We start from the raw sequence: 12,048 nt of genomic DNA on the forward strand, positions 1-12,048 counted from the left end.
TATGCAAGATGAACAGTGTATGTCATTCAAAAGCCAAGCACTGAACTTCTAGCAGGATAAAGCTCTGAAGGCAAACAGTACAAGAAGAAAGCAACTACTGCTTAAAAGCACACGCTATGACTTGAAACTAACATTAGTCAGATTTAAAATTCCTTTTTGAAACACTTCTCCATCTCATAAGATCTTTTTCTGTAAAACTCTGCTGTCCCTGCAAGTAGCTTTCCAGAGATGCAAAATCAGTCTTCGTGCACTTTCTCACTCTTTGTTTTGCCATTGCAAATAGTTTGGTGTTTATTTAAAAGAAGAAATAACACTATTGGCATATAATTAAAAATTTATAATCAGGGTCTTTTTAAAAAATCCTATGTGAACTAGTAAACTTCATAAAAATATTAACATTATTATTTATATACTAAAATTAGAGACGAAGAAAAAAATGTACGTTTTTTGAGTTATTTCAGGGGGCCTGTCAAACCACTTTGTACAATGAGTATAGGGTATCAGTTCTAACTGTAGGATACAGTATTTCTGCATTGAACAAGGTTTATATGAGCTAAACCTCAAATCTCTGGAAATTGGTAGGTAGAAAGGATATTAAGTATTTTGGATGCATTTAACTTAACAGATAACATTTACTAATAAAGCTGAAATTCAAATCAAATCTTTATGCTTGAAATGCCAGTGAGTTCTTCAACATTTAGAATTACCAGAAAGGGAATAAATCATTGTCTCAAAAGCATTTGGAAGGGATATTATTTATGCTGCAAATTTTATTTTAAATGGTGGATTTATTTGTTTCTAGGTAAAACTCGAAGGACCTGTCTTCCACCCTCAAAATCAGCAAGTGAGCATAGCTTTAGGGATTTCAGCAGAAACCAGCTATCAAATTATCCCACGCTTCCCCTGACCAAGTCAATAGAAACTCTGCAGCCAGGGGAAAAGGAAAGGCTGGGCTGTGCACATCGTGCTCTGAAGAGCTCTGTCAAGCCTCCAGCCACCACGGGTCTCAAGAAGAACCGCAGAAGTTTACCAGTTGCTGTGTGTCGAAGCTATGAAACTCTGGATGGCCCCCAGGGTGTAGATACATGGCCAAGATCTCAGTCACTGGATGATCTCCAGGGAGAACCCAATACTAACTTACAGGACACTAACAAGAAAGTAGATTCTTTTCCTCAGGATTCACTGGATATAGCTAAAAAGGCAACTGGCTCTGCCTTGCCACCTCAGTCTCATGGAGGCAGTTGTAAGGTAGATGACATCATGGCTAAGCAGGGCAAAGGAGCTGCTAATTCTCAGAAGGGAAGAGCTAAGGAATTGAACTGCTCTTTAATGGAGACTGCAGGTGGAAAGCCTGCTCCATTCCCCCTGAAAAACTGTGAAGCTCAGCCTGCCTTAGTGATGCATCATGCAACAAGGACACCTCTGGAAATACAGAGTAAAGGTTTTCATGACCTTGCACGGGCTGATTATGCTCCAGTCCTCAAGGGAGGTCTAGAAGCTGAGCAAAAAAGCACAAATGAGACAAGAATGCAACCAAAAAATCCTTCTCAGCCGCCACCTGTCCCTGCCAAAAAATGCCGAGAACGCCTTTCTAATGGATTATATCATCCTCCCACAAGTGGAAACAACTCAAGTGTAGAAGCACCATGTTTGCCAGTAAAAAAGACCAGCTCATCCACTCCCATTGATTGTCATGGAGTACCTGTCCATAGGACATCTTCTGAACAGGAGCCCAGTAGCCCTCCTAGCCCACTGCCACCCTGGCTGTCGGAGCTCCCAGAGACTGCTAGTGTTCAGCAGCATGTAGTAAAGCTTGGACCTGCATCAGCAAGGAAAGTTTCTTGCAGCAGAGGAATGGATCTGGAAATGGTGATAGAAAACAAGCTGCAGTCTGAAGACATTGATCTTACTGAAGAACCATACTCAGACAAGGTAAGTGGTAATCACTTCAGTGGTTTTACTCTGCTAGCATTCCAAGGGATAGTCTGTCATTCATTGTATCTGTCGTTTTTTTGTGGGTAACATAAACCAACAATCATTGGAACATTGCACATTCTATAACTTGTTTGTCTTTGCTATCTGACTTTATGCCTAAAGTAATTCTTGTGTTGTGGTTTTTGGGACTCAGAAATCCCAGACTTAATCTGAACCTTCATCTTTTCAGACCACTGGTACTTTGGTGGCACTGGGCATGGGAATGTGACTTTCTCTGCTAATGTCAGGGAGTAGAGCTGAAAAAGGAAGTAACGATTAGATTTTGTTTCCAAGAACCTCTGAATTGATAGCATCAACTAGTACATCTTTTTGTGGGGTGAAGAAAGGAGACTTTTTGTGGGGTGAAGAAAGGATTGTTTTTTCAGTTGTTGTGGGACCTCAAGGAAAGCTCCTTCTTGTTCCCATCCTGCATTTCTCTTTTTGCATTGTTTGGCTTGGTCTGTATAAATGCAGTCCTTTAATCTGTCTTCTCTCTTTTGTGTCTGGCTGGGAACATTCAGCATGGTCGCTGTGGCATTCCTGAGGCTTTGGTACAGAGGTACTCTGAAGACTTAGAGCAGCCTGAAAAGGATGTGGCTACAAACATGGACCAAATCCGGGTAAAGCAGCTGAGGAAGCAGCATCGCATGGCCGTGAGTATTTCCATAAAGCAGATTTTCTTATTTGTGAGCAGACTTTTGAAAGGACTGACCAGTAGTAAAGGGAGATACTTGAGAAATCCTGGTACAGAAGTACTCCTTATGATCATTCAGCAGGTTCAACATAGGTAGAGGTACTGCAGGGGCAGGAGGTACCTCCCCCAGTCCCAAAGAACAGTCAGTAGTGGAAAGGAGAGTGGATAGCCCTCTCTTGACCGAATAATGGTCTTAAAAGTCTAAGAAAACTGCAAGCAGTGGTAGCAGTGACTTACTTACTAAGGGTGGCATGTTTTAAATGCTTCTGTATTAAAATTTGAAAGGCTTTACACTCCTTTTTCATTTCTTAAACTGTACTAGTGTCCAGTTCTCCTCAGCAAAATCAGAAGGGAGAAACCACGAAAAATTTTAATGGCTTTTTAATGGGCAGTCTGAGGAGGTAATAGGCAAAATTGGTATTCTCTTGCCTTACTGAGAAATCAAATGGATGACTCTGAAAAGTGTTGTTACTGGGCATTCTTCACTGATCTCAGACTAATTCAGAATAGTACATGAAAGTCAGCCAAGCAGCTGGATACTGCCCACTCTGTCTATATTGCCAAAATTGTTATCACTGCTTCTGGCCAAGGGATCTGAGCATTTCAGCCCACACCACTCTCATACTGACAAATATGACATGAGAGAAGTTAGAACATCTGCTATGAAATTCTACTAGTTTGGAAGAGAAAACAAACAAAAAAAGACTTGTGAAACAAGCAGATGCGTTTATTTAACATTACGGGTTCTCTGTTCTCCCTTTTTTTGCTCCCTAGATTCCAAGTGGAGGACTCACAGAAATTTGCCGTAAACCTGTATCCCCAGGACTCATCACCTCTGTATCTGACTGGCTGATTTCCATTGGTCTGCCTATGTATGCCAGCCTGCTCACAGAAGCAGGATTCAACACACTGAGCAAAGTGCCTTCTCTGTCACAAACTTGCCTTCAAAAAGCTGGCATCACAGAGGAAAGGCACATAAGCAAGCTCCTGGCAGCAGCAAGACTCTTCAAACCTCTTGATCCAGAGGCAATTTAACATGCTCCATAGTATGACATTGCCTGGTCCAGAGTCCACTGCTTCTTCCTGAAACAGTATCACTCTAATTACTTCACATAGCTAAAGAGATCAAGCAAGTGGCTCCCCAGGACAGGCAGAAACCTCCTTCAAAGGATATGAAAGGCGACTGAAGGAGAAGAGAGGCAACCACCAGGTAACAGATGTGGTACTTCCCTCTGCCCTCACTCCCATCGAAAGTATTCCTATTTCATAAACTGCACAGGGTTGGCCTGAAAATCAGACAGCTTCACAGAATTAAGGGACCCTTGCACATTTTCCTCGAGTTTGCGATAGTGATATTAGTAACAGGTCTTTTGTACATCTAGGTTCCAGGTACCTGAAATCAGTCCTAAAGACCAGCTACAAATCAAGGTGCAAATTCCAGTAGAAGCTGTTTGGCAAATGCCTTTTGTTTATTTTAGCAGTCTAGAGCTAAACATAAAGCCCTCCTCAGTCATCTTTGCTGTTGCTTGGTGTAGGTTCCAGTTGCCACAAAGCCTTCAGCTAGGCTGTAGTTGATGGACTGAAATTAGTTTTCAGTGTGGTCCATCTCTGTCACTTCAATGCAACTAATCCATGAAGAGTCAGAAAGCTTCTTTTTATTTGTACAGAGCTGAGGTAATTTTTATAACTGCTTTCTAGCAATCAGCTTTTTATTTGCCTTAAAATAAGCTTTTAAGCAGTTACCTAGTGTTCACTTTACCTTTATTCACATTTCCCAAGCCTTGTTTCAACCTGTCACACTTAAGTTGCATTTAGGGTGATTTCCAGCTGAAGTAGCTTCTATAAAATGCCTCATCATAACATCTCCTGTGTTGTAGAGGTGCTTTTACAAATGCAGGGTTATGCTAGGTTTCAATTGTCAGGTTAACTCCTTGTTCACTACAGTCTGCATTTACTGTTGTTACTAAACTGTTCCAAGATATACTGCCTTGTATATATGTAACTGCTTTTCATTTTAATCATATTCTGTGTACTGTGTTATATTGTCAATCATTATGCTGCAGCTTTGACTTGGTATCCTGACCATATTGATTCCAAACAGTGGGTTTCTGCAAATGAAAATTCACTTGCATTGAAAAAGCAAATTGTGTCCCATAGAAATCATTAGACATAGTAATTCATTGCATGGACAAGAAAATCCTCAGATAGTCTTATGAACACTGTGATTTTTAGAACAGTTGATATCCCTCACAACTGCATTAATATTACCTCTCACTAGAAAAGAGCATTGTTCTGGCAAATGTGATTAACCATTTTTCATGATGCAATGATATTTTCCTGCCTAACTCCATGTGAAACGTTCCAGTCACATATGTGACTAATGACAGATTTTATTTTTCTATATTGGGAACACATTTTATATACCAAATACAAATTATCATGAATAGCACATGACCAGCATTTTCTTTGGGGTCTATATATGGTGTGTCCTTCAGCTCCTTGTAGTGCAAATGCTCCATGGAAGACAGAGCAAACTTAGTATGGCAGGTAAAGTGAGATAGAATAGAAACCTGGGCACAGGTCCTGAAATGTGTGGCTGTTTCCAGTGTCAGTTCTGACATCAATTTACTGTATAAAACCAGACAAGGCACTTCACTGTTTGGTGCCCCAGTTATCCCAGTCTCATACTGAGCTAATGACTTCTGATAAAATGCTGTCAGATTGATGAATGAAAAACTGTGGTTACTCCCTGATTCCTTATTGGCCCTTTCATGGTCATGTTTTAAGTGGATTTTACTACAGATTAATTTGCCTCCTGGTAGAATTGATAGCTGTTAGGTTTACTTTCCACATTTTGTATTTCACCATTGTCTACTGCACACATCATATGATGAAGGCACCTAAGTCACTGATGCAACTTGAAATTGTTCTCAAGCAAAGCTCTGTAATACTCTCCTTGACGTCTGATAAGCAGCATATTCTGATATGACAGAATCAGGAGACACACAGCAGACATGTTTTGTACAGCTGGTGAAAATCTGTGCAGCTTTGCCTCAGGTCCTGTGTGCAGTTCAGTACCAGATTGTAAAAATGACATTAAGCCAGGTGAGGTTAGCATGAGGGAGCATCCAAAGGAGGGCCACAAGGATGGTGAAGAGTCTGAAGGTGAAACTTTGTGAGGAACAGCTGAGTCTGTTCAGCCTGGAGGAGACTGAGGGGAGACCTCATTGCAGGCTCTACACCCTCACGAGAAGCAGAGGGGCAGGTACTGATCTCTTCTCTGGTGACCAGGAAAAGGACCCAAAGGAATGGCCTGAAGCTGAGTCAGGGGAGGTTTAGGTTGGAGATAACAGGAAAAGATTCTTCTCCCAGAGGGTGGTTGGACACTAGAACAGGCTCCCCAGGGAAAGTCACTGCTCCAAGCCTGTCTTGAGTACAGAGATGTCTGAACAACATTCTCAGGTACTTGGTGTGGCTCTTGAGGATGGTGCTGTGCAGGGCCAGGAGTTGGACTTGATGGATCCCCTTGTGTAGCTCAGTATATTCTATGATTCTAAAACAAAATAGAAAAAAAGGTTAAAAAAAAAAGTTTTTTTAATAATTATTATTTTTTCTCTTGTTCCTCTCTGAGGCTTATGTGGTGACTATCAGTAAGCAGGAGATGGAAAGAGTATTGAGACTTCCTGGGATTGCTGGCAGGGACCAGAACAGAGTAGAAGTAAGTGGACAGCAGTTGTACTGGAGCAAGGGAAAAGTCCAAGCTGACTATAGCAATAAACTAGGAAACAAATTTCCATGTGTTGCAGGGAAGAAAAGTCATATAATAAAGCTCTCCCATATTAATCACTTTTCCCCTCTCTTAATAAGAAAAGGAGAATTATGGGAATAAGCTAAACCTGTTTGCCAAACTCTCTTTGTAAATCCATTCTTTTTAAATGATTATGTAACCCAGGGAAATCAAATCACAACCATCAGGACTAGAGTGAGCAGTTTGAAATTTATGAGTTTTAAAATTTGTTTTGTTTTAAAGACTGTGCTTTGTAGTCTTAATTGAATTTCAGTTTTAGTTTATATTCTAATCTAAAAAAAGCCTTAAGCTTCTCAGTGTTTGAGCTTCCCTGCTGTGGTTTCAGTGACCTGTGGCATTCTCCAGGCAGGTGGTGCATTATGAGAGCCATAACCTCTTGTATCTTCTTGCAACCTTCAGTGCTCTAAGCAAAAGTTCACTCATTAACTCTTGGAAAGCACAGAAGAAACCTGCTGCTGGAATCCTCATCTGCTCTGCTCAGGCTCACCAGGTTAAGTATCTATCCATTGTATCTTAGTTACTCAAACAGCTATTTAACAATAGAAGCAGCAAGCCCAAAATATTACCAAATGCCATCATAATCATATGCTTTGATCAATAACCTGGGCTGCTACCCAGGTGGCAATTCCCTGTGCTCTTAAATGAGCCTGGCTGTGGATGCAGACTGGGAGCATGATCAGAAGCATTAAACACTGCATTATTCAAACAGGCCATCATGTCTAAGAGCAGCAATAGTGGTCGATTCACCAAGTCACAGCTGTGCAGTTGTACTGTATTATTTTTAGAATAAATAATACTTTCAGTCCAAGATACTTTTAGCATTAATTGACACCCTTTGGGGAATCAAAACTGTCAAGCAAGTTATGTAACAACTAACAAAGTTGCACTTTCTGTATATGAAATCAATATTTAAATAACTTATTTTTCTCCATTTGCTGTTCTTAAATGATGTAAGTAGCTGTAATATACCAGTACTCAATATGTCCTGCAGTTTGCTTCAACCCAAGAAAGCTGTGTATTGTAAAGAAAAAAAAAACAAAAACAAAATATGAATGTGTAAAGATTATTGTGCTGTTTCATTTAGCAAAAAAAATGGTTGACAAAAGGGTTTTCCTGTGTATCAAAACTTGTCTATAATTATATGTCATACTGTTCATAGATAAAAAGTAAATAAATTTCCATGGTCTCTCTCTTTTTTGTTGTTGTTATTAATTTTGCTAACAGATCCTCTATTTAGTGCCTGGGTAGCAGCATCCAGTGATGTCATTTTTTTGCTTATATCTTTGGCCTTCGCCCTGTAACTTACCAAGCTTCTAGTTCCTCTCCTTGTAAGCACTCTCAATATATCTACAGCAGGAGAAAAAGTTTTAACAAATTTAAAATATCAAAAGCTCTGATAATTCAGGACTAGAAACAACTGTTAAATTATATTATGTGACTCAGTCCTGTCCAAACTGTGTTGTATCCTGTGAATGTCCAGCTGCTGGGCTCAGTGAGGGATGTGTGAGAGGTCTCCCAGGTCTCCCCTTTGCAGTGGAATGATTAATAACAGGTGAATGCAGAGGGAGGCCCGTGAGTACAATGCTGTGGAGCTGTAGTTACAGCTCTTGCCTGCAAGAAAGGATTTCAAACCTGGTTTGCAAATGCAGCTCTGCTTCGTTTGGCTGGTGAGGTGCTGTAACTCCTGAGACGCTGGTAATGTCTCCAGTCTGGAAAGAGATGCCAATGCCCGGGGTTTGGGGCAAAGGAGCCTTGGGACAGGACTCTTGGCACTTCCTCCCTGCTCACTGCAGAAACTTCTTGCTGACTGTTTAGCACTTGCTGGTCTGGTGAAATTTGCTGTGTAATTAATGGGTATGCTTAGCTGCCTAACAGCGTGCTGCCAGCTCCTCATGGCAACAGCTTGAAGTTAATCCGTGGTGGATTTACCGCAAGGCGAGGAGGGGGCCGTGTCTGCACGAGTCGTTCCGGAAGCTGAACTCGGGAAACGCCACGAAGTGGAAAACAAAAGAATCTTTTGGGCTGGATGCAGACATCTGAATGTCCTTCTGCCCCGGGCAGCAGGGGGAACTGTCGCTGCCCCCGTGGCGAGCCTTGGTTGGGATGGGCTGAGGGAGCCGAAGGAGGCGATGGAGGCGCGGCCCCGCGGGCCCTGAGGCGCTCGGCGGCAGAGGGCGCGCGGCGCTGGCGCCGGGACCCGCTGTTTCCAAGGCTCTCTCGAGTAACAAAACAGAAATAAAAACAAAACAAACACTGCACAACATGAAAAGCCAGGGCGCTTGCCATTGCTGCAGCTGGAAGGAGTGCTGCTTCCCTTCCAGGATTGCTGTGGTCCAGGATTGCGTTGGGAGCAGCTGAAACACAAAGCCCCCATCTATTGCTCCCAGCGTTTCGCTGCTCTTTGATCCAAATGCGAGCTAACCACAGTAGCTTGTGCCAAAACCAAACTCCACATACGTACCTATCCCTAGTCTAGAAGGTCTCTTTCCACATATGTTTGCACCAGAAAACGAGGTGTAGGAGAAATGTGCTAAAAATTCTTGCTGCTAATACTTAGAAAAAGAAACTTTATGGCAGAGCAGAGGGTTCAGGTGTAAGCCCTCAGAGACTCAGAAGCTGTGAATGCAATGTTACATGCAGCACCAGAGCTACCTCAGGGGTGCACTGAAATATGCTCTTGTAACACTTGGGAAGCTGTACAAAACAAATCGTGTGACTTGTGACTCCTGGGATGGGGCTGTGCAGGGACAGGACTTTGACTCGATGATCCTTGTGGGTCCCTTCCAGCTCAGCACATTCTGTGATTCTGTCATTCTTGTGTCCTAGCCTTGCCCTTTTGCAGGCACTGCGATCTTTCACTGCATGAGTGGATATCATTCTTGGCTTCTTTCAATTCTGCAACACAAGTAGTCTGTGCTGAGCATGTGCCTGCATGAGTGTGTTTGCAGGTACACTGATACTGTTCAAGTCCTGACCCCAGAGCTCTGATTTTACTGAGATTCTGTCATTTCCACTGGGTTTGGGCCTGTCTCCAAGCAGAAGAATTTTTGCACGTGTAAATTAGGCTTTCTAATATTCTACACCAGAAAGACTCCAAGCCCACTTTAAAAACTTTTCAGGACATTTAAAGAAGTAGTATTCTTCCCAAAAGATTTAAACTAGAACAAAAACATAGATCTTATTTCAAAGAAATATTGTTTCTTGACCTGCTGCAGTTGAAGTTCATGGAAAAGATGGGTGCCTATGGTCAAACAGAAAGATACCTGATGGGATAAGCTGCTTCCAAGACTATACAGGTTTGAGTAGGAGAGAAAGGTAAGTTGGGATTACAATTTTGCACTCCAAACAGCCTTGTTATTTATTGAATCTGATTAAGGTCACCATCTCTGAGGTGAGTCCTGCATAGCCTTGGAGGTTCTGGGCTTGGCTCTCCCAAGGTGGATCCCATCCCAGGTAGGCAGAGCCCTTTGCATCCCTGACAAGTTCTACATTCCTTATGCTACTATGCATATGCTTTTCTGAAATTCCCACAAGTTGCATTTTTTCTTTTAGCCACAAATTGCATACACAGATGTGCAAATTTGTGAAAACAAGACTGGTGTTTATGTCAACTAATCCTGTTTTAAGGAGACACCCTTGTGAATTCAGACTATCAATCTACTGGGGGGTTTTTTGTTGGTTTTTTGGGTTTTTTCTCTCTTTGGCTCCACTGACTTCTATGGTAATGAATATATACTCCCCAGGTACTAAAAATGGAAGTTACAATTTATTTTTTTTTTTGTTTTACTGAAGCATTACTAAGCTGTAACTCAATACCAGCACTCACTTTAAAAGTTCTGATTAAAGTGGCTCCATTTGCACTTAGCAAAAAAAACCACCATCATTTCTTTGCCTTGAAGAATGGAACTGGATTGTCTCTCTGGTGAGTTCAATGCTGATTAAAAACCCCATGCAATGCCACCTCAGCCCTGTGGTGAGCTGTTCTGTACAGCACTAGCAGTGTGACAGCAGCCTGTCTTCCATTCTGATATCCAGAGTGCCCACTGGAATGAGCTTGGTAGTGAGAGCCAAGGTTAGTTCAACTTGCAGGTGTGTGCAGGTCCCAGCAATCCTACAAAGCCAAAAAATAAATAAACTTGCAATCCTGTCCACCACCTACTATAGCCTGAGGTGTGAGCCTCAGGCTGGCTATCTGAAAGCAAGATTGACTATCTGAAAGCAAGGTTAGTGACACTCCTGAGCACACTGAGACTACAGGCAAGCACTACATACCTCTTGTTTTCCTTTAGCAGCACTGAATTGCCTGCATCCAGACGAGCTGCTACATGAGTAAGGCCACATCTGCTGATAGTGAGAAGCAGGATTGCCCTGCTCCTGCCTCCCCACTGCAATCATATCTGCTGCTGTTACTGAGCAGCACAGGCTGCACTTCCTTATGAACATAATAGAAGTATAGAAGTTGTTTTGTATTTAGAGCAGTGCAATTTCTGGAGAGCAGGAGAATGGCTTAGTTCAATGCAATTACACAAAAAAGCACTTACGTGCTTAATAAAGTCATCTAATGAAATGAGAGATGAGAGGCTCTCTCAATTCATTGAACCACTTCCTTTTTAAAGAGAGTTTTTTTTTAATTTTAGAACATGTCTTAGGACCAACTGCTGCCTTCTCAGTTTTCTTGTCCCCAGCCTGATGACAAAGTAAGGAAAGGTTTCAGGCTGCTTTCCAACACACATGAGAGCATGAGTCAAAAAAATGCTTTTTTGGCCCATAGGAAACCTCTGGAAGGCATTCAAAACCTTGTTTGTTTTCTTTTTTCTTTTGTGTGTATTTTAGCAATTACATCAGTTGTGTTTTGCTTCAGGAATATGGAGGCTTCTATCTGAGTTTGTGAGGATTCATGCAAATTCACATCACAAGTAATGGCCCAAGCTTCCACTCAATGCATGTCTGTGTGTGGATATGTTTCCCCTGGAGCTGACAGGTGTTTGCAGCACAGTGTTTAACCTTGCAGGCAAAGCTTCAGAGTTGTTTCATGCTCATTGTCTATGGTTATCTGCATACACAGTAAACCAAGATTCAGCCTCACTCCTTGCATCCTTGTGAGGTGCATCCTACTGCCTTCCTCTGTCATGCTACATGTTTGGCCTGTAAAAAGACCAAAGTCTAGGTTTTGTCAAGTTCTGGTCATTGTCTGGTCCTCACTTAGGAGTATGCACTAACAAAAGTGGCTTGTGATGCAGCCTAAGAGGTGTAAGTGGCCTGGGGAAAACACAGTTAACAGGACACTGATCTGGTGAATACCTCCTCAGGGCCTCACAAAGATCCCAGGTTCAACATGGAAAGGGAGGCAGGAAAAAACAGTGAGCTGGAGTCCCTCCATGTTGTAATGAGGTATAAAGAATGATTCAGCATACCTCTGTTCGTCTCTTCCAGTTGGTCCCTGGCTCCCTGTCCTTCTTCCTGTCCTGTGACCTTCCCCTGTGACCTTGTAGCCCACCTGGAGTTCCTGTATTACCCCCTGTGTCCTTACCCCATTGGCTGCCATCCAAGGCCACTCCCATTACCTTCTCCT

At 42.2% G+C, this 12,048-nt stretch overlaps 1 protein-coding gene across 5 annotated transcripts in view; it reads left to right on the forward strand.

Moving 5' to 3' along the window:
• The window catches only part of LOC306813091 (SAM and SH3 domain-containing protein 1-like), a 515,485-nt gene extending 510,249 nt beyond the window's left edge, over positions 1–5,236 (forward strand). For all 5 annotated transcript variants that reach the window (XM_079328162.1, XM_079328163.1, XM_079328166.1 and 2 more), the window contains exons 18-20: positions 803–1,932; positions 2,496–2,627; positions 3,443–5,236. In XM_079328162.1, coding sequence (XP_079184288.1) covers positions 803–1,932; positions 2,496–2,627; positions 3,443–3,703 — 1,523 coding nt within the window. In that variant the 3' untranslated portion in view covers positions 3,704–5,236. The remainder of the gene's footprint in view (positions 1–802; positions 1,933–2,495; positions 2,628–3,442) is intronic.
• Positions 5,237–12,048: the final 6,812 nt, after the last annotated feature.

The sequence above is a fragment of the Erithacus rubecula genome (genome assembly GCF_903797595.1).
Source record: "Erithacus rubecula genome assembly, chromosome: 2".
Classification (NCBI taxonomy): Eukaryota; Metazoa; Chordata; class Aves; order Passeriformes; family Muscicapidae; genus Erithacus; species Erithacus rubecula.